At 39.8% G+C, this 23,219-nt stretch overlaps 1 protein-coding gene across 1 annotated transcript in view; it reads right to left on the bottom strand.

Moving 5' to 3' along the window:
- The window catches only part of LOC124268732 (kinesin-like protein KIF17), a 39,462-nt gene that overhangs the window by 10,731 nt on the left and 5,512 nt on the right, over positions 1 to 23,219 (bottom strand). The window contains 16 exon segments of the mRNA XM_046703761.1: positions 22 to 113; positions 563 to 830; positions 1,428 to 1,534; positions 1,810 to 1,928; positions 3,064 to 3,173; positions 3,303 to 3,358; positions 4,747 to 4,950; positions 9,961 to 10,002; positions 11,668 to 11,827; positions 13,073 to 13,167; positions 14,018 to 14,294; positions 14,297 to 14,391; positions 15,758 to 15,991; positions 20,366 to 20,383; positions 20,386 to 20,534; positions 22,457 to 22,572. Coding sequence (XP_046559717.1) covers positions 22 to 113; positions 563 to 830; positions 1,428 to 1,534; positions 1,810 to 1,928; positions 3,064 to 3,173; positions 3,303 to 3,358; positions 4,747 to 4,950; positions 9,961 to 10,002; positions 11,668 to 11,827; positions 13,073 to 13,167; positions 14,018 to 14,294; positions 14,297 to 14,391; positions 15,758 to 15,991; positions 20,366 to 20,383; positions 20,386 to 20,534; positions 22,457 to 22,572 — 2,142 coding nt within the window.

Raw genomic sequence — 23,219 nt, forward strand, 5'->3', positions numbered from 1 at the left:
CATGTGTTTGAATTTAGTCACCTCTTTAAGTCTCTGGTCATCGTAACCTTCATACATGTCTCCATTCGTTGACGGTGACCGTGGGTCGTACGCCCTCCCTGGCATCACTCCACCTGACAACAGACAAGAGAGTTATCAGTCGCTTCTTTGGAACTTTTCATTAACGTAGTTATGTTCATGAATAAAAGTGCTTGTTGTTTAATGGTACATCGTCTTGGGCAAATACGAACAAATAAAAAGCGTAATTGAAATTAAACATAGGTGAGGTGAGGTGAAATTGGGTTTAACGTCGGGCTTGAGAATATTTCACTCATATGACGACGTGCATGCGTGTGCTTGTATGTGTATGTGTATGTGCGGTGCTTGTACTAGCCCAGGCAGAAGCTATAAAACCCGCTTCTGTCTGGGCTAGTACAAGCACCCGCACATACACATACACACGCATGCACGTCGTCATATGAGCGAAATATTCGCAAGCACGACGTTAAACCAAATTTCACCTCACCTCACCTCACCTTACTTTGTAATCTCAAAATCAGGATAGGTTACTCCATCTACTCACCAGTACCACTAGATGGCAGTGCTGTCTTCTCGATTGTCATTTTGGGGAGGATCCACTTATGCGCATCTTCATCCCACTTGCATGTCATCTTGATTCTATCCAGGTTGCTAAAGTTACAGTCTTTCCGTATACAGGGCTGAACACGGTCCAGCAAGGACTCCAGCAGCAGCATCTGCTTCTCCTGTTTCCGGATGGTGTCCAGGTAGTCGATACGGTCAAACTCAAACTCAGACCGCTGGTCTGAAAGCTCAACCTCAAGTGCCTCAATCTGTCAAAACACAAGAGTGCATGTTGGGTTCACGGTATTCAGTCACGTCATAATGCATCAACCAATGAGAAACCCATGTAACAGGCAATGCATAAGATACAGAATCTGTAATATGTTTCTGCTCAGAGGCTGTTTTCAATTTATTAAGGCAAGTAAAACCTAGGCAGCTTGACCGCCTGTTTTCACATTGAAGTTGGTAAGGTAAAAACTTTTACAAACCTGGAGAGGTTATGAATTCTTTGAAGAAAAGTCCTACATACATACATACAGGATTTGACTCTATCTCACTCATCGCTCTCTTATTCGTAGCTTCTTGGACCATGCAATCGACCTACACGGCCGACGACAGCATGAAAAGTGAGGTACGAGGTACACAGCCAGAGTTACCTGCTCTTGGCTGTAGGGGGCCCTCTACGGGGCCCTGTAGGGGTGGTCTCACCACACATAACGAGTTTTTTGTTTGGTAAAATATTTTATTGAAATATTGTTACAACTGTCGTAGGCTTTTAAAATGGACATTTTAATGCTTATATGTACCCCAAGGAGGACTTCTTCTGAAAAAGAATGGCTACTTTAATCTACCAGACATTCATTTACCTTCTGTTTCTCCTTCTCCAGAAGTTTGTTCTTAGCTCTCACTTCATCGTGAATGTTGTCATAGATAGCAATCATTATGCCATCATCATCCATGTTAGCAATGGCCTCTGTTAAAAATAAAATACAAATTGCACAAATATTCTTTTTAACATGTCCATTTGAAATACATATAGTCAAAGAGGAATAACATGACTGCCAGTGGAGCACACTATTTTCACTATTATATTGTGGGTAATTACAAAATACCTACTTGTAACTCTGAAAGCTCCAATTAATATATCAAAGAGAAACACTGTACTTAATGTGTGACTCTGACAGGTTCAACTTCAGAATGACGTGTAAGAGATGGGATGCTCTGTGACTGTTTATCAAGAATTCATACCTGCAAGCTTCTGTTTCCTTTCTTCAGCATATCTCTTCCTCTTCTTCCTCCTCTCCTTTACCTCACGGTTGTTCTTGTTCTCTCCTCCAACCATCTGCTGCTGCAGTTCCTCCAAACGTCTGCACAATGATGAAATCAGAGACATGACTGAGAGGCAGAGATAGAGTATGGAATAAGTCTTTGTCATGATGAACAATAGTCAATGACATAAGAAACAATAGTTGGAAATGTGAGGAACAACAGAATCTTGGTCATGATGAACAATAGTGACATAAGAAACAATAGTTGGAAATGTGAGGAACAACAGAACAATTGTTGGAAATGTGAGGAACAACAGAACAATAGTTCGAAATGTGAGGAACAACAGAATCTTGGTCATGATGAACAATAGTGACATAAGAAACAATAGTTGGAAATGTGAGGAACAACAGAATCTTGGTCATGATGAACAATAGTGACATAAGAAACAATAGTTGGAAATGTGAGGAACAACAGAACAATAGTTGGAAATGTGAGGAACAATAGAGTCTTGGTCATGATGAACAATAGTGACATAAGAAACAATAGTTGGAAATGTGAGGAGCAACAGAATCTTGGGTCATGATGAACAATAGTGACATAAGAAACAATAGTTGGAAATGTGAGGAACAACAGAACAATAGTTGGAAATGTGAGGAACAATAGAGTCTTGGTCATGATGAACAATAGTTACATAAGAAACAATAGTTGGAAATGTGAGGAACAACAGAATCTTTGTCATGATGAACAATAGTCAATGACATAAGAAACAATATTTGGAAATGTGAGGAACAACAGAATCTTGGTCATGATGAACAATAGTCAATGACATAAGAAACAATAGTTGGAAATGTGAGGAACAACAGAATCTTGGTCATGATGAACAATAGTGACATAAGAAACAATAGTTGGAAATGTGAGGAACAACAGAATCTTTGTCATGATGAACAATAGTGACATAAGAAACAATAGTTGGAAATGTGAGGAACAACAGAATCTTTGTCATGATGAACAATAGTCAATGACATAAGAAACAATAGTTGGAAATGTGAGGAACAACAGAATCTTGGTCATGATGAACAATAGTCAATGACATAAGAAACAAATAGTTGGAAATGTGAGGAACAACAGAATCTTGGTCATGATGAACAATAGTCAATGACATAAGAAACAATAGTTGGAAATGTGAGGAACAACAGAATCTTGGTCATGATGAACAATAGTAACTGTACTCACTTCCTGACTGCCTCCTCGGACTGTATCTGACCACTGGCCTGCTGCTGCTGACCAGGGGGTTCATTGGGGGTAGTGGTCAGCACCTGGCTGGATGCACTCTCAGATCTATACTGGAAGCACAATACACAAAAAAACTTATTACAAACAACACACTATTTATATCTTCAAACTATACTATAACACTTCATGTTTTTAACATGTTTGTCATAACCAAGGCATTGCTACCTGAATATACTTACACTGGCTTCTGCTTCTCTCTCAGTTACCTCCCCTTGAGGGTCCATGTAGTCTAGCTCTGTAACACACAACCAGTGACTCAGTAAGTTGGATCTAAAGCCACTATGAACTTTATGATATACCCATGTAAACTCAGGATAGCAATACAGGGGTGCAATACGGATGACGTATGGCGGGTAGTCAAGTTCCATATTGCACCCCAAGTTCCATATTGCACCCCAAGTTCCGTATTGCACCCCACATTCCTTATCACAAGCAACTTGGCTGTAGTTTCTCTCTGTAGTGAATCGCCCATGTGTCGCGATATGTGTCAACCAACTGTTTTTCCAGCAAACATAACCTTCTCCAAAGCTCCGTACTTTCCGGGATTTTCCGTACCTTGATCTTTATGAAATGTTTATTGCTTGACAGATCGTTTCTCCCACGACATCTTCTTGTTCAATATAAAACATCCAAATGCACTTGTATGACATTCTATATATGTATTCCAGTTAACTGACAAAGTGTCATGATGTGTAAAGTAACCCTTGGTGCAGTACTGGTTTGTTTACCACTTTGGAGAAACCCACAAACAGATGTGGTCAAACTTAAAGGGCGGTGGGGTAGCCTAGTGGTTAAAGCGTTGGCTCGTCACGCTGAAGACCCGGGTTCGAATCCCCACATGGGTACAATGTGTGAAGCCCCTTTCTGGTGTCCCCCGCCATGATGTTGCTGAAATATTGCTAACAGCGGCGTAAAAGCAAACTCAGTCAGTCAGTCAAACCTAAAACAAATTAATCTGGAAGGAATGGGATTCAAACAAACTTTTCCTGCTTGCCCAACGTACTCTGCACAGAAAATACACAACCAGAAATTCCTGGAATATTAACTTATCTTACATATATTATACCTATTATAGAAAGAGTTGCAGACTGACTGACTGAGTTTGGTTTTACGCCGCTTTTAGCAATATTCCAGCAACATCACGGCAGGGGACACCAGAAATGGGCTTCCCACATTGACACCAGACATTAGTGATGATGGACGATCACTTGGAGCTGCAGAACCTACAAGCACTGACCACTGGCCAATTACTTCGGCCACAAGTACACAAATCTCACCTGGTCCACTTGGCAAGTCACGTCCGGACATTACTGATGATGGACGATCACGAGGAGCTGCAGAACCTACAAGCACTGACCACTGGCCACTTACTTCGGCCACAAGTACACAAATCTCACCTGGTCCACTTGGCAAGTCCGTCGGACATTACTGATGAATCATGGAGCTGCAGAACCTACAAGCACTGACCACTGGCCACTTTGGCCACCAGTACACAAATCTCACCTGGTCCACTTGGCAAGTCACGTCCGGACATTACTGATGATGGACGATCACGAGGAGCTGCAGAACCTACAAGCACTGACCACTGGCCACTTACTTCGGCCACAAGTACACAAATCTCACCTGGTCCACTTGGCAAGTCACGTCCGGACATTACTGATGATGGACGATCACGAGGAGCTGCTGTGTCCGGTCCTTCATCACGTCCACCAGTTCTAGTGGTTGTTCCAGATCGAGACTTCTTCCGAGGTTTCGTTGGTCTTTCTTCCTGAAATCCCTCTTCTTCCCCCTCTTCCTCCTTTTCAACTCCTGCCTCGTGGGATTGTTCTAATAACACAATTGAGATATCAAATATTGATGAATACGCTAAAAAATAATTGTAAAGGATTACAAAGGATTACTTGGATTAGCAGATTAGGGAAAGAGAAGAATGTTTATCAGAAACAGTGAATTTAGTTTGTGATGTGCATTTGAAATGTTTTGTTCACACTGTTGTCATAATTAGTAAAACACATCATTCTGGGCTAACTGAAAGAAATGGGTTAATAAGACATGTTTGAATGCAAATTGTTTTCCACCAATCAAACTGCAAAAGCCAAAATTAAAATCCACACGACAAGTAATTCTTCCCACAACACTGATGAATGTACTGTGAAGCCCCACCTACACAAGCGATATGCATATGTCACTTGCCAAAGAAACCCGTGAAACATTCTACATTCTAAACAAAGAAAAGAATGCATACCAGTGATCACTGAATTTTTTGTGTGACTATTACTTCATTTACTATGACTGTGCTAGTTGACTACATACATTTTCTAACAATTTAGTGTTGCTTGTCCCTGCTATCACAATAAATGCATTGGGTCTGTTCAACCGGCAGAAAATGGGTACCCGGTGGTTTAAGTCATGTAACTATTAACCTTCTAGCGCCTCACAGGCAGCTGGGGTAATAATAACCAGACTGCAGCGCATTGTACATGCTCCTCCACGGTGCGGAATTCAGCATATTACAAATGCCCTTATTATTACTATAATTATTATAAATGTATTGACCAATATGCAGTGATGGACTCATGTGCGAAATACACATAAAATTTTCCAAATTATCATCACCATAGCATTACTGGATAATTTAATAATCATTTGTAACTCTTATGTGGACAATAACTTTTATTGCTTTTATAATAAAATATCATCCTACTACATACCCACGTGTTTAAAACTGGGGATGATATCCAAGGGACCTTGTCAAATTGTTCAAGATTAAGCAAGCGTTTACAAAAATTCTTAACAAAACCTGTATCGCACTTATAACTACTGAATACAATGGCTCTATTTGACAAAATTGTACCTGACTTTTTTTCAAGATCCATCTCTTGACCATCCCATCTAACCCCACCCCCCAGTAACAAGTATAATAAATTATCAGTCCCTCATGTAGTGATTGTCAATGACGGGTAATGAATGAAATGGTCCTATTTGTTTACAGGCCAATCTGTACTGTAATTGTGAATTACAGTTATCTCCCTTGATTGTGGCAGCCAAACAGGACTTCATCATTTGAGGATCTTTGTGACACTTTCTAGAACATGTAGGCTGGTTTTACCTATATGAGAGTGATGTATGGACAATCGACGCCTTTCTATCCTGACTTTCAACTGATTGGGAAGTGTGGACTGGACACCTATCTGATAACACTTCACTGACCTTCACACTCTCTCTGATTCAAAACCGCCTCCGTGGTGTAGTGGTTAGAGCTTCTGCCCGGAGAGTGTCATACCAAAAGACGTTAAAATATGGTACTTGTTGGTCCCTGCCTGGCGCTCGGCATTAATGGGTACAACAAGGACTGGTCGACTCGGAGTCAGTATAATGTGTCTGAGTGGGGTATTCATGCTTCACTGTGGCATGGTATCTCAGTGGGTTAGCACTATAAAACCAGCTTCAGTCAGGGCAAGTACAAGCAGCCGAACATACACATTCACATGCATGCATGTTGTCATATGAGCGAAATATTCTCAAGTACGACGTAAACCCCAATTTCACCTCACTTCTGATTCAAAATCAGCAGTGAACAAGACTCTGGGCAGTGTTTCAGAAAGCTATCTTAGCTCTACGACTGTTGTAACTCAATGTTAGAGTATAAGAGTTAAAATAATCGTAGCACTATGATCGCTTCGGGAAACAGTGTCCTGAACATGAGTGAGAACTTTGATTGATACATAGGACCTGTATTTCCTGACACATATCGCATTGTCTTTTGTGATTACAGACAGTGTATTTTGACATAATTTGTTAATTATTCTTGTGTTTTTGACCATTTTTCATCTGTCTGGACATATTTTTCTGGGTTATGACCCTACTCTGGGCACACTGGAACAGCTTTATGAAATCCCAGAGTAGTAACATGCAACTGGAACCGATGAACCCCAATGGCATTGGCCATCTTCTCAGGGCTCCAGATAACTTTTCGGGGTGCGAGTGTACTTACACATCATATTGCAAGTGGAGGTGTACTGAGAATTTTGAAGGAGTACTGACATGTTTTTGTTTGAGCGAGTTGATGTGGTTTGTCTGGACGATTCATCGATCACTATTTCCAACCATGTATTTGTATTTGAAGACGCGTGAGAAATAACTGAGCGACCGTGTGATGCGCGAAATGTCAGGTCCGACTGGATATAAATAGGAACAGTGTAGTTTTTAGCCAATCGAAAAATAGTGACGCATATCGTTGCATGGCAACGCAAGGGATTCCTACTGTCGGGGTTTCCTCATGTGTCAAATCGTGTTTCGCAAAAGAAACTTAACAAGTATTTATCCGAAATAGATTTCCATGTGCACGATACGCACGGAAATTAAATGTTAGAAGTACAAAGGTATTTATGTGCGTACACGATATGCTTGAAATCTTATATTATGTCGTACTTCATTGATTTTAAGACGTACAATACGCCTGTACGCCCCTTATCTGTAGCCCTGCTTCTGTCATGGTTTTACCTCAACCTGCAAACTAGAAATGTTGTAGAATACTGCCCAGTGTAACATCTGATAATAGCTTCAGTTACGGACCTTTATATATCTTGTCAAGAATTTGGCAGAGTGATTATTAATGTATATCCTGTGGATGCAATAAATATTTGTCTTTGCTTTCATTCTATTCACTTTTGCGTTCTGGACTCATATTAATCTGTTCTCTTAAACATTTCAATAATGACATACATCAGATTGACAAGTGCTGCTTAAGAGTAGATTTGAAACATACATATTCAACTGGGGTGGTGCAGCACAGGAAAGCAGGTCTGTATAACATATGGGGTGTATATAAGCGATAGTCAATTGCAGCCTCAGACACATGCATTCAGTATACCCAACAGCCTGTACCCTGTATGAGGAATATATGAATGAATGTTTATTTAGACCAAAGGTCAATCATTTGTACATTCAATAATGATTTAACATATGCACATGTGTATAACATTTCTCACACACACACACACACACACACACACACACACACACACACCCCCAATGGTGGCAGACCCGTAAGATACATAAAGACTCAAACAAATTCAGCTGTTGCTGTTGTTAAATAACATGAAATGTCACAGTACTCTGTTCTTAATTCCCATAAAGTATCACTATACCATCAACTATAAAACTTACATAACTGTTAAAGGTAATTTTGAATAACGATCTCCGATGGTTTTGATTAAGAAATATATGTGATAAATGTGATTTTGGGTGCATAAATTGACTACTTTTACAACAGAAGTGAGTACAGTTTAATATGTCTTAATCTATATTCCAAGAATTTCAACACATGAGGAGCATCTTTGTATAGAACCCATGTGTGGATTTGAACTCGGACTTCGCTGTGGTCAGAAATCACAAGAACATCAACACTACCCTACTGACCTTAGCAAACAGGGCCATAATATTGCCATTAAAATCAAATTGCTTTTATCAATTAAGTTTTGGTCTATGGAACAAAACAAAACATTCCCATATTAAAACTTCAGAACAGAAAATTAAGTTATAAAACCAAATAAAATGAAACAAATAGAGAAAACCTAATTTGCAACAAGATGATCACAATATTCTTCCTGTTACCAACACAATACAAGTAAGCTACACATAGCATATACAAGCATACTAACAATGGCATTATAATTTTGTTGTTCAAGCATAAGGATATTTCCCTATGTTGCAAGCATAGCTGAAAAAGAAATCTTGTCAATAACCACATTATACAAGCAATTGCATGTGAAATTGATTAACACAAGCCTGGCCACAATAAGCCTGGTATGTGTAATAAAACTGATATTGACAACTTGTACTGTTCTAGATGGTGTTGGAGTGAAATAGACACATGAGGTCTCAAAAACAATGCTGTTGAATTTCAATATCCTGTCTTAATTGATGCTTTCGGACAGATTTTATAAAATCTCCTGCAAATTTTAGAGGCATTTTTGTTTATTCTAGAAGGGATTATAATGGACTGTGTGTAACAATGGAGCTGATAGTATATAATTCAAAGGATGTTGAGGACCAAATGATTCTTTCATATTTAAATGCTTAATTTGCCAAGATTCGTGCACATTACTACTTTTAACCTTTCGTGCCATGACGCATTCATATTACAAAAGTGAACCTATCATGCCATTAGTCGTTAATTTAATATGTCATACCATGATTCATTCATATTACTATAGTACTAACTCATGAAACGATTCATTCATGTTACAAAGTTAATCTGTCATACCAACATATATGAAACATCAATGGTGCACTAGAAGTTGAAAATGGAATTATGAATCTAATGAGTATGGTTTTACGCCACTTTCAGCAATATTCCAGCAATATCACGGCAGGGGACACCAGAAATGGGCTTCACACATTGTACCCATGTGGGGAATCGAACCAGGGTTTTAGGAGTGATGAGCGAACACTTTAACCACTAGGCTACCTCAACGCCCCTTATGAATCTAATGAGAATGATTCACTTAACAGCTCATTTGCAGTGTAAATATCCTATCCTATCATATCATATAAATATGTTATCTTTGTTTTAGAATCTATGTTCACAACAATTATTCCATCTGAATAATACTTTGCAATCTGACTTGAAATTGACACCAATTGCATGCAATAGACACCATCAATCACCATGAAAGAAATGTACAAGTTGTCAAGTTGGTGTGAGATTGGTTGCAAAAGGCGAACAAACTGTGAAACTGGTGAGTGTGTAGGTAAACCGGCGTGTAAGAGTAAGAAACTGACATGGATCAACAACATGCACGTCACTCTGAAATATACAAACTTGTCACTCACTGTCCATCACTCCCTTGTGTGACCACTCTATTTCTCCAAGCACTGCCAGTGATGAGGTAGTAAGCAATTAGTCAATTACATGGGGTGTACATAGCACATCTAGTACTTAAAATGTCATTGCACTTTAGTGGCAGTGTCATGTTGATTGCAAACCTTAGTAATTGAAATTAGTTCATGAGAAAAATGCATCATGAAGAGGATGTCAATATCGCTATGGACAACACAATATTGACATTGTTCTTCCATACAATCAGCTTTAAGAAGTTATCTTTTGAAAAATGTGGATAAAGGTGTTAACTATAGAATTTTTACAACATATCGTTATTTTTATTAAGAGATAGATTATATTACAACGGTTTCAGAGAAAGAGTGACATTTTTAAGGATTGGGCTCTGTAATTCTAAAAATCATTCGTTTCAATCAATTTCAAATAACATTTCCATGATTATTAAGAAGTTATATTCAATGAATAATTCAAAGTGATACAAATATAAAGTAAATTTGTAGAATTTTGAAAGCATTCTTAACTGACACCATTGCGCTTAGGTAAATTTATTGCTACACAGTAATCTTGCTGCAGAGAATATGATTGTGTACACTTTAAAACATGCCCATGATCTGTCTACCTGTAATGAGATTTCTTTCATATCACCTTGAAATATTTTCAAAGCACTGGAGACATTTCTGTATAATGGCAACACCCTTAATTCTTGACTATATTTAACATTGCATTAGACAAGCTGAACCAGAGCTGTCAATAAGGTGTAGACATAAGTTGGCTTGAAAATCCAGCACGGTTCAAAGCTGCTTCAAGAGCAAAAACATCAATATTGATCTTTCTTTACTCAGATAACATCAACTCGTTGTCCAATGGCTGACCACAGGACAAAATTCTGTTCATCATGACATCAATGTTCTAAGCAGGATTGAAATACTGAGCTCTCCTTTATGACACACTGACTGGAATGACCCATGGGATTGGTTGGTTGGTTGGTTGTTTAACATCGCACTCAGCAATATTTCAGCTATATGGCGGCAGTCTGTAAATAATGGAGTCTGGACCAGACAATCCAGTGATCAACATTATGAGCATCGATCTACCCAAATGGGATACGATGACAAGTGTCAACCAAGTCAGCGAGCCTGACCACCCGATCCTGTTAATCGTCTCTTACGACAAGCATGGGTTACTGAAAACCAATTCTAACCCAGATCTTTATGGTCTGACCCATGAGAAAGTCTTGGACTTTAAGTGAGTGAGTTGTGTTTTACGCCGCTTTTAGCAATATTCCAGCAATATCACGGCGTGGGACACCAGAAATGGGCTTCACACATTGTACCCATGTGGGGAATCGAACCTGGGTCTTAGGCGTAATGAGCAGACGCTTTAACCATCAGGCTACCCCACCGCCCCTTGGACTTTAAGCTTATGTAGAGAGTCTGTTTGTCATAGTCTTACTTCCTTGACTCATCATTGCAAATTATCTCTGTTTACCATCCTCCAAATCCTATTTCTAATTTCATTTTACTATGGACTTATCTTAACTCAGAGATCTAAGCAAAAGGATGACAGAAAATGAAGAGTTTTTATCTACAAAGCTGAAGCTGTTAAACATCTATCACTATCTATTTAAGGGTTTACTTTTCAAGAAGCAAGAATGGAAAAAATTAGATGAAAAGGAAACAAGAAATTCGTGCAACTATTACCTGCTGCTGATGGTGGCAAGTGTGCCAGCTGACCATCCACTGACCGCAGCTGGTCATCATAAAAGCTACGGAGCTTGGTCATGTCTTCTTCCAGTTTGGCCTTCCCAACTTTCTCCATCTCATACTTATTGGCCATGTCTTCCATCTGTGTCTCATATTCCTGGAAACACAGAAAGCATCTTCTGAACCTTCATCCCAGCAGCTTCCCATATTTAAGATTAAGTTAATGAATGAGTGAGATGTGTTTCTGACACACCTGGGGTGAGAAACCCATATGACTGAACTGGTATGTACCGTATATGTCCTTGACTTGGCTACTCAATGGTGATGACCTAAGGCCAGATTATGACGGACTACTCTCCTGATATTAGTTACTGTTAAGTTATTTATGCTTTGGCCGAACTTTCTATCTAGACGAGGCCCAAATAAAGTCGTTTATTTCAAGTTTACAGATTTGGACATGTTGTGACAGAGGCCCAAAGAAACTGAGTATCCAGGTAAAATACAATTAATTTAAGGCAGAAAACATAGAAAATTTCCAATTATGCATTGAATAATAAATGTTGCATACCAATTATGCATTTAAAATGTTAGATACGCCAAAAAGTTTAAAACAAATCGTTTATTATTCCACGACATTGTGGGAATATATTGATATAAATCGCGCTTGTGAGTCGAATTGCACATTTTAACCGTCAGAAAAAATACATCGATTGCTATCAAGTTGTACTGTTAGTATAGGACAAGTGTTGTACTGTCAGTATAGGATGAGTGATGTTTTATGAAATCATTTCCATTATATTTAAGTTGGTTTTGATTAGGTATGCCATAAGGCAGAACATACCTGCTTAGTAAACTTACTCAATGACATAATACTTAGGTGAGTAAAATGACTGATATATGAAATCGCACATATTTGTTGGTTTTGAAGCAGTGGGTACCTGCGGAGTGTAAAATGAAATACCCACTCAACATTCATAATACCCAGTCCAACAAAATACAGTAGGTACAGTACCCACAAGAGGTAAATCTTATCTGGAGCACTGTTGTGATATGGATTACATATCAGTGATGCTAGTTTGACACGACTGGGTAGTCAATGAAACCACAACACTGATATCTCACCAGATGTCCATTAAGCAATTTCCAGTGTTTGAATTGCTTAGTTACCATTATATACTTGTTAAAACTGCTGCTCAATAAATGTGATGTGGAAAAGAGAATTGTATATTTAAATTGGTATTTCCGCTTCCATAATCATGCCATCGTGTCAAAAGTCAGTTAATAAATGTTTAAAAGTTTTAAAAAATTAATTAATGCGAGTAAAGACAACTTTTCGCATATATATTCACTTTTACACTAATTCCAAGATTTACAGTATTCCTCCCTGTAGACTGTACAGTACCTCTCTCAGTCTCGTCTTCTCTGCCTCCAGCTCTTCCCGTGTGACACCCCCTGGAGACTGCCTGCTAGCCCTGCCCTGGGGTGCCTTCTGTACACCTGCATTATGAAAAAGAACATGAAGTCTTGGACATGGTGAAACCCATGCTTACAAAACTAGCAACATTATCAGGTGAGGTGAAATTGGGTTTAACTTCGTGCTTGAGAATATTTGGCTCATATGACGGCGTGCATGCGTGTGTGTGTATGTGTGGCTGCTTGTACTAGCCCAGACTGAAGCTGGTTTTATAGTGCTAGCCCACTGAGATACCATGCCGCAGTGAAGCATGAATACCCCACTCAGACACATTATACTGACTCCGAGCCGACCAGTCCTTGTTGTACCCATTAATGCCGAAGCCAGGCAGGGACCAACAAAGTACCATATTTTATCCTTGTTTGGTATGACGCGGTCATGGATCGAACCCGCGACCTTTCGCTCTCCAGGCGGTCGCTCTAGCCACTACACCATGGAGGCGGTCGGAACATTATCAGAGCATAATCATAGGGTTCTTGCATGCAACTCTATACAGACAATTGTGGCATCTCAGAAAAATGGGCCACTTTGTTCCTTCAATATCAAGAGTGAGTGAGTGAATTTAGTTCTATGCAACACTCAGCAATACTTCAGCTATTTGGCAGCGGTCTGTAAATAATCGAGTCTGGACCAGACAATCCAGTGATCCACAGCATGAACATCGATCTGACCACCTGATCCTGTTAGTCGTCTCTTACAACAAGCATGGGTTACTGAAGACCAATTCTAACCCAGATACGATGACACGTGTCAACCAAGTCAGCGAGCCTGACCACAGGATCCCGTTAGTCGCCTCTTACGACAAGCATAGGTTGCTGAAGACCAATTCTAACCCGGATCTTCATGGGTTGATATTGTGAAACAATTGCTCACCAGAAAGGCCATCAACAGGCATCTGGCCCATCAGCATGGCTTTCAACTTCTCGATCTCCTCCTGGTACTCTCGGAGGAGAGCATCCTTCGGGTCTTCATTGATCTTGGGCTTGTTCTTGATGTTCTTGGCTCTGTTGGCGTAACGGAGCGTGCTGATTGTCTCCTCATAGTTGTTGTCAGCTGGTGACAGACAGGCCACCATCATGGTTTTAGTGTTGCCTCCGAGTGAGTCCTGCAGCAAGCGGGTCAGCTTCGAGTCTCTGTATGGTATATGTGCTTGGACTTGCCGTCCACTAGGGCTGATATGACGTTACCCAGGGCAGAGAGGGACAGGTTGATCTTGGTGGCTTCCTTCAGCCGATCACCTGTAGCGTCTGCAAAACAGAGTGAGTGACAAGTTTCAATGCCAATTTAAACAATAATTACAGAGAGACCCCGGATATCCGGACACATTCGTTTTTGCGTAAATCGTATCTGGATTTCTGTCTTCCAGGCTTAGGTGTTGAATATACACTTCTGGTTTAAAATCACTTCCAAAACAGTTTTGATTTGCCAATTGCAATTCACTCTGTGCCAGATAGGCCTACTAATCACCACCAATACCCTGCTGATCCGTCATTAATCCAGATTAGCAGACCTTGTCTCATGTCAAGACATCTGGGACACTCGTTCACTTCACTTCAGCGGAAGATCAAGGTCAGCGGAAGAGTCAATTTTGTGTTGATTTAGCTGTTTGGTTTGAAAAATTTTGGAACAGAAATATATCCGTTATAGACAGTCACTTTTATAACGTAAGAGATTGGTTATTTATGAAAATTGACCGGAAGGCGAGGTTTCTGGATATTTGGGGTCGGGTATCCGGGGTCTCACTGTATATATTATTCCTGAGTGAGTGAGTGTGTGAGTGAGTTTTATTTTACGCCACACTCAGCAATACTCCAGCTATATGACGGTGGTCTGTCAATAATCGAGTCTGGACCAGACAATCCAGTGATCAACAGAATGAGTATCTATCTGCGCAATTGGGAACCGATGACATGTGTCAACCAAGTCAGTGAGCCTGACCACCCGATCCCATTAGTCGCCTCTTAAGACAAGCATGGGTTACTGAAGATCAATTCTAACCCGGATCTTTTCGGGTTATTATTCCTGATAACATTACCATGCATACAGATAACACCAGGCATCCTGGGTAGTGCAGGGCTCAGCAATTTGATAGAAGAGACATATAAAGACAATTTTAGAAAACACAAAGACGTTATCATGGAGTAAATGAGTTTCAGATTCTATTGTTTTGCATATAGATATTTAAAGTAGGATTGATATTAGAGGTGTGAAATGATATATTCAGAATTGTTGATATTAGACATTAACTCTCAGAATCACATCCACTTACATTCTGTGATAAACCATCAAAAACTATGAATACACAATGCCATTTAGAAAGTGGTCAAATGTAACACGTTATATTTGGGATTACACATTCTCAGGAAAGAACACATTCAAGTACTTTTGTTCGGTTGAGTCCCATTGGGATTCGAACCCATACCCTCAAAGTCAGGCACCTAGTCACCAGCATAAAGTCAGCAGCCTAACCCGCTCAGCCACTGCGGCTTCAACAAAATGGAAGTCGCCCAAACGGCAGTCTAGACCACAGACTTTGTTTACCCCTCTGAAACTGCAGAGGAAAGAAATGCAATATTAACCTGCAAATCAACAAGATCTTCAAGTCCAGTTTACCTGTTTTCGCCTGCCTCTCACTTCCTGCCAAGTCCACCAGGTTGAGCTTGCCGGCACGTATATGTTCCTCCCCTTCATCATCCAACGTTGCCATCTCCATGAGGATGGTGAAGATGGAGTGACTGCGTGATGAATCTGCGTTCATCAGTGTTGACCCTGTGGACCTGTTCTTCCATCCTTTCTCCATGATGCGTTCACACTCGGTCACGTTGTGTACCGGATGCATGGATAAGCCTAACAATACATACCATGTCTTAGAACCAAAATGGAAAAGTGAATTGGAACGAGAATTCTTTTTAGCCATATTTGTTGAAAAGATTTGTCTAATCTCTAGAAGGGTAATAATATGGCAGGGTTGTGATACCAGATCTATCCCAAAACCATAAATGCGACACCAGACCTACCTTAATACCATACATGCAATACCAGAACTATCCCAATACTATATATGCAATACCAGAACTATCCCAATACTATATATGCAATACCAGAACTATCCCAATACCATATATGCAATACCAGAACTATCCCAATACCATATATGCAATACCAGAACTATCCCAATACCATATACTGTAAACGTAGTATATTTCACAAGAGGTTTTATTTTTTCGCTTTTCGCCAATAAAACATTTTAGCGAAAATTTATACACCAGCTAATAAACCTGTTTTCATTCATTCAGTCTAGCCATCGCACGCCCTGAGTTGTTACCATAACACATCACGCTTGAAGACAGAAATCTACGTGAATTTGATACAAAACAGATTACCATGAAGCGACTTCGGAAAGAAATAATACAGCAGTATTTTATTTATTCATTTAGATACAAACGCATCATCATGAAGGCGAATAGTCACTAACACTCAATCATCTCATTCCACGACAACCCGCTTGTTTGAAATCACAAAGAGCTTCATATACAGGATAAGTTAATTAGTCAGATTGTCAGAATTGAACATAATACTGATGTGTTTTTATCTCTTCGAGGAGTGAAAACGTTTACTGTGTACCAGTATATCGCACAGATAGGGATTTCCTGTGAGTAAGTAATAAGCGCCGCCCTGACAGGTTAAGCCACTCTGTTTGTTTCACTGCTATTAGTGGCGCCAAAGAGACAGCTGGCAGTTCCGGCAATTACTGATTCGCGAATAATTGACCGTAGCGATGTAGTCTAAACTGTCAATTCAGCAAAATTGCACCACCTTGAAAATAAGAACGCGTTTACAGTATGCAATACCAGAACTATCCCAATACCATATATGCAATACCAGAACTATCCCAATACCATATATGCAATACCAGAACTATCCCAATACCATATATGCAATACCAGAACTATCCCAATACCATATATGCAATACCAGAACTATCCCAATACCATATATGCAATACCAGAACTATCCCAATACCATATATGCAATACCAGAACTATCCCAATACCATATATGCAATACCAGAACTATCCCAATACCATATATGCAATACCAGAACTATCCCAATACCATACATGCAATACCAGAACTATCCCAATACCATATATGCAATACCAGAACTATCCCAATACCAACACTATATATGCAATACCAGAACTATCCCAATACCATATATACAACACCAGAACTATCCTAATACCATATATTCAACTCTCGTTAATCCGACACTTGTGGTTGCAGAGAAATATGTCGGATTAACGAAAATGTCGGATTAACGAAAATGTCGGAAAATATCAGAAATTGTAGATCTGGTTATCGAATCTTCGTTTGTAAAACATTCAGTAATAAAAAAAATATAACAATACATCCTTGATATCATTTATTAACAATCATAGATGGCATAACATACATGTACATATAAAATCACATAATCAATCAGTTTAAAGTATCGATTTCAAAATCACATTGGCACAAAACTCACGCTTTGTTTTACCAGTCGCCGCTAGTTCACTCTCAGCAGCCATTATGACCCGGATGTTGAATGAGTCACTGTTTGCATACAACTGGTTCCACAGTAACATATGGATGTCTCGTGAACAATAATTTAAAACTTGAAATAGTCTTTGAGGGTTTTTTGTTGTTCATTTTTTCTGAGGTCTTCTGCATTTTAGTTTTCAACGTGTCGATGAAGTCCAGGTCACTCACATCAAACACGTCTAAGTTGTGTGTGTCACAAATGTCTGTAAACTGTTCAACAAACTTTTGACCTCAGGTAGCTTGGGAATGATTGGCTCGGTTGTCTGGTCATCTTCAGTGTTGATTGTTGTTTCTTCTTCGGCGGTAGGTCGGATAATCTCGATGATATCATCTTCTGTCATGGCTTCCTCACATGGCAGATTTTGCGTCAAATTCTAGGAAGTCACTGACAGATGCGGGTGCATCCGGGTATAAGCGTGTCAAGAGTTTCCTGTAAGTCTCGGACGTCTTCAGTTGGTTCATTGTCGGGCTCGATCTGGCTGTCAGTAGGTGGCAGGATTTTTGTATGACGCCAGCAGTTGATGATCGTTGGTTGCTTTACATCTCTCGCTGATCGGATAAACAGTAGGGCTTGCTTGATATCAAGTGGTACTGCGCGGTTGTCTGCGCGTTGTCAAGATGAAGTTTCATCTGCTGCTTCTTGTAAAGAAGTTTGAAATTCTTTTATGATTCCTGCATCTAGGGGCTGAATGTGGGATGTTGTATTGGGAGGCAGATAGTGAAGCTTTTACGTTGGTGAGATCTACGGAGGCATGGGAAGGGCGTTGTCAATCAGCAATATCACTTGTCGTCGCTGTGTGCGCATGTGCCTATCAAACTTCACAAGCCAGTCTTTGAAGATCAGTGCTGTCATCCAAGCCTTCTTGTTTGAATACCAGTGGCACACAGAATTAGGATCAAAAGTTCTACCAAAACATCTGGGCCTGTTAAATTTCCATATTACCAGTGGTTTAGGTTTGTCAGTGCCTGATGCGTTCACCACAAGCATAACAGTAAGTCGATCTTTTGCTTGTTTCTTGCCAGACACAGGAAAAGTGCTCAGTGTGGTATTGGGTTCAATTTTGTAAAACAAGCCAGTTTCATCACAGTTGTAGACGTCACATGGATTGTATTCAGCCAGGATTGGCTGCAATTCTTCTCTACCTGGCGTCTACAGAACTCTGTGGGGCTGAGGCTGATTCACCATGAATTTTGAAGCGTCTTAATTCCATGTCGCTGCTTAAATCTGGTCACCCATCCACTACTGTAGGCAAAGTCAGTAACCCCTAATTTCTCCCCTAGAATCTTAGCCTGCTCTCTTAACAGTTCATCATTCACATTAATGAACCTTACTTCTAACATCGGTAAACCATAAAACAATGCCTTTTCAAGATCCTCCTGCTGGGGTTTTCTAGCTCTTGAAGTATTGAATCAGTCGTAGAGACGCTTCAACCACTTAGCAGACTGCTTCAGGATGTCAGATACGGTTGATCGTCAATCTTCACATCAAACTTCTGCGCAGCAAAAGTGATGACTTGTTGTTGTGTTGTCTGGGGTTTGTCCTTCTTCAAAAGGCAGATTTCTTTCTTGATCAATGGCTTAACTTCTACTCGGGCTCAAGCTTAGCAGGTGGTGTACTCTCGTGACAGACATCTTGTCGCGGATGAATGCTCAGGTCGGTTGTAAACGTTTTATACAGCTCGCTCTATTGTTATTTCTTGATTAAATCGCCTCAATTAATTATCTTGTGTTTCTAATTAACAAGTGTGATGTTCACCGACGCGGTGTCAAGCAGCCAGTGTATGGCACGCTAGCTAATCACCTTCATGTGTGATGTTTGTATACGGTCGGATCATCCGACCGGCTGTGTTGATTTCGTCGGATTAACGAATGTTTTTACAATGTGTTTACAATGATCGGTTGCTAGATTGGTGTGTCGGAGTCGGAATGCTAGAATGTCGGATTAACGAGTAATTATCACTGTTTTAAATGGTTCCCTAAGTTTTTGTCGGATTAAGGTGATTGTCGGATTAACGAGTGTCGGATTAATCTAGAGCTGACTGTATGCAATACCAGAACTATCCCAATACCATGGAAGCAATATCAGAACTATCCCAAAACCATGAATGCGATACCAGAATTATCCCAATACCATGGAAGCAATATCAGAACTATCCCAAAACCATGAATGCGATACCAGAACTATCCCAATACCATATATGCAATACCAGAACTATCCCAATACCATATATGCAATACCAGAACTATCCCAATACCATATATGCAATACCAGAACTATCCCAATACCATGGAAGCAATATCAGAACTATCCCAAAACCATGAATGCGATACCAGAACTATCCCAATACCATGGAAGCAATATCAGAATTATCCCAAAACCATGGATGCGATACCAGAACTATCCCAAAACCAAAAACTTGTGGTACCACCAACTCAGAACACAGTAATCATTTTTTAAAATTTAAAAAAAAATTTAACCACCTACACTGTAGCCCCAATTTAGATACCTTCATTGTCTTTTCAAAGCAATTATTGCCCAGGTAACAATCTTCTATTATAACAGTTTTCAAGCACAGTCAAAAAGAAAATACCAGCAAAAACTGAAACGCTCCAGCAGTTAAAACACCTGCCACTCACTGTTAACGTAGACCCCTTTTCGGGATGTTCCTTCAGTTCCAGTTTGGCCTTCACATCTTTGCCCAACAAATCTCTGATCTCTTCATTGTAAATTTCCAGATAAGAGGCATGGATGAGAAATTTTGTTGCATCCGTAACTGACACAGTCTCAAAAACATGATCGAAAGCTCTGGAACAGAATAAACATCAACATTGTAACATTCTTGTCGCACATTATAAAAGAAAATTTCAATAAGATCCTTGAAACTGAATACAGGAAATTTCACAATGTAAACAGTAAAGTGTGATGAAAGTGCAAAATTGGTGGGTCAACTGTCTTATTCAAACAATCTTCAAAGTAGTTGATTTAAGGCAGTTAATTCAGATCAGGACTGATCCACCCCATTAAGAACATAACAGCCTTACGTATTCTAGCCATTGGACAATTTACCCTTCAGAGTGAGTGAATATGGTTTTATGCCGCTTTTAGCAATATTCCATCAATATCACAGCAGGGGAAACCAGAAATGGGCTTCACACATAATGTGTCCATGTGGAGAATAGAACCCGGGCCTATGGTGCGGTGAGCAAACGCTTTCACCACCAGACTACCCCACCACCCTATTTTACCCTTTGGAGAAAATCACAAAATCAGATTATTTTCCTGTGTGGGTACCGAGCATTATCTCCAAACATTACACAAACACTCTCTAAGGGACATAACTGACCACATCTACCAGGCTCAATTTGAAACATTATTGCATCAGACAAAAACAGGTGACACCTCCTACTCAAAGTACAACTGTACATATTGCTTGAATTTGGGTATTAGAACCTCTTTATAACAAAGTATTCTGAATCATAAAATTTCATGACATGAAAAGTAACAGTCAATCAATTTCAATCATCGAGTCACTACACCAAGCCAGTTTCTCATCAGGGCTACAGATAAAGAAATTACAGAGTATTATGCCTTAAAATCAATTAAGTACGACATAATATAAGATTTCAAGCGTATCGTGTGTATGCACATAAATACCTTTGTAACGTCTAACATTTAATTTCTGTGCGTATCGTGTGCAAATGGAAATTTATTTAGGATAAATACTTGTCAAGTTTCTTTGCTGCGAAACACGATTTGACAACGAGGAAACCCGACAGTAGGAATCCCTTAGCGTTGCCATGCAACGCTATCGCGTCACTATTTTTTGATTGGCTAAAAACTACACTGTTCCTATTTATATCCAGTCGGACCTGACATTTCGCATATCACATGGTGGCTCAGTTATTTCTCACGTGTCTTCAAATACAAATACATGGTTGGAAATAATGATCGATGAATCGTCCAGACAAACCACATCAACTCGCTCACACAAAAACTTGTCAGTACTCCTTCAAAATTCTCAGTACACCTCCACTTGCAGTATGATGTGTAAGTACACTCCACACCCCCAAAAGTTATCTGGAGCCCTGTTCTCATTATTCATTTTTCTAGCTGAAGTTGTTGTCTTTGAACACAAAACATTAACAGGCACTAGGTGAAAGTTGGTAAAATTTCAATTTGCATTTTGGAGTTTCAGGTTGCACCAGTGCAAGTTCTAAATGCTTATATCAAGCCCTAGATAACTGAATAGTATATCACACGGTAAATTTCTTTGTTCAGTGTTTGATGCCACTTTCAACAAAATTTTGGACCAGGTAATCCAGTGATTGACATCATGAACCCCAACCATTGCAACTGGGTCATGATGACATGAATTCAACAGTCAGAAGATGTAGCATCACTACGATGGGATTGCCTGACTGATTCTAGATTCTTTTAATCTTTTCAAAGCAATGTTTCCAAATCTTTTCAGGAATTGGGATAGAGAACTTTGATAATGGGCCATTTTCAGGATTATTAGCCATTTTCTGAATTTACAATGGGCCACTGCCCTAAATGTATCAATAGCAAACTTCAAAATTTTAATGGGCCAGTTTTTATTCTAATGTGCAAAATGGCCCATGGTCCCTGCCTTTCTCACTCACTGTCTTTTAGATGCTAATAGTCAGTCATGTCTTCATTAAGTGGCATTAAAATCCTGCTATTCTTTTACGCCATTACACACTTACCTTGGTATAATTCCTCGTTGTGTTGGTGGGTTGGTTATTCCCTGCATAGTGAATGATTTTCCACATCCAGTCTGCCCGTAAGCAAATATGGTGCCATTGTAGCCCTCAGTCACACCCTACAAGTGGAAGAAAGACAAAATAATCAGGCAAATTACAGCTTGCTGTTTTGAGTACCTGGTTTATCTCGGCCACAATATCAACATAATGCTCCCTCTGCTACTATGGGGGTGGTGGGGTAGCCTAGTGGTTAAAGCGTTCGCTCGTCACGCTGAAGACCGGGTTCGATTCTCCACATGGGTACAATGTGTGAAGCCCATTTCTAGTGTCCCCCTGCCATGATATTGCTGGAATATTGCTAAAAGTGACGTAAAACCAAACTCATTCACTCACACTGCTACTGTGAGTTTAAGGAACAACCAAATCAGACTGAAAAGCTCAATTTGAAAAGGATACAGAAAAATTAATTTTGAACATTTTTGGGGGGGAAAAACATGCACATAGTTTCTCTGAGTGTGTGACACCAGAAATAGGATCATGATATTACGTAAATACAGATACAAAGAAGTGTTGTATATCTAGGGGTGGTGGGGTAGCCTTGTGGTTAAAGCGTTTGCTCGTCACACCAAAGTAGCGGGTTCGATTCCCCACATGGGTACAATGTGTGAAGCCCATTTCTGGTGTCCCAAGCCTTGATATTGCTACAATGTTGCTAAAAGCGGCGTAAAACGAAACTTATTCACTCAACCATTAAATGAATATCTGG

This window comes from Haliotis rubra, unplaced genomic scaffold, assembly GCF_003918875.1.
Source record: "Haliotis rubra isolate DU_JTF1 unplaced genomic scaffold, ASM391887v1 Scf14, whole genome shotgun sequence".
Taxonomy (NCBI): Eukaryota; Metazoa; Mollusca; class Gastropoda; order Lepetellida; family Haliotidae; genus Haliotis; species Haliotis rubra.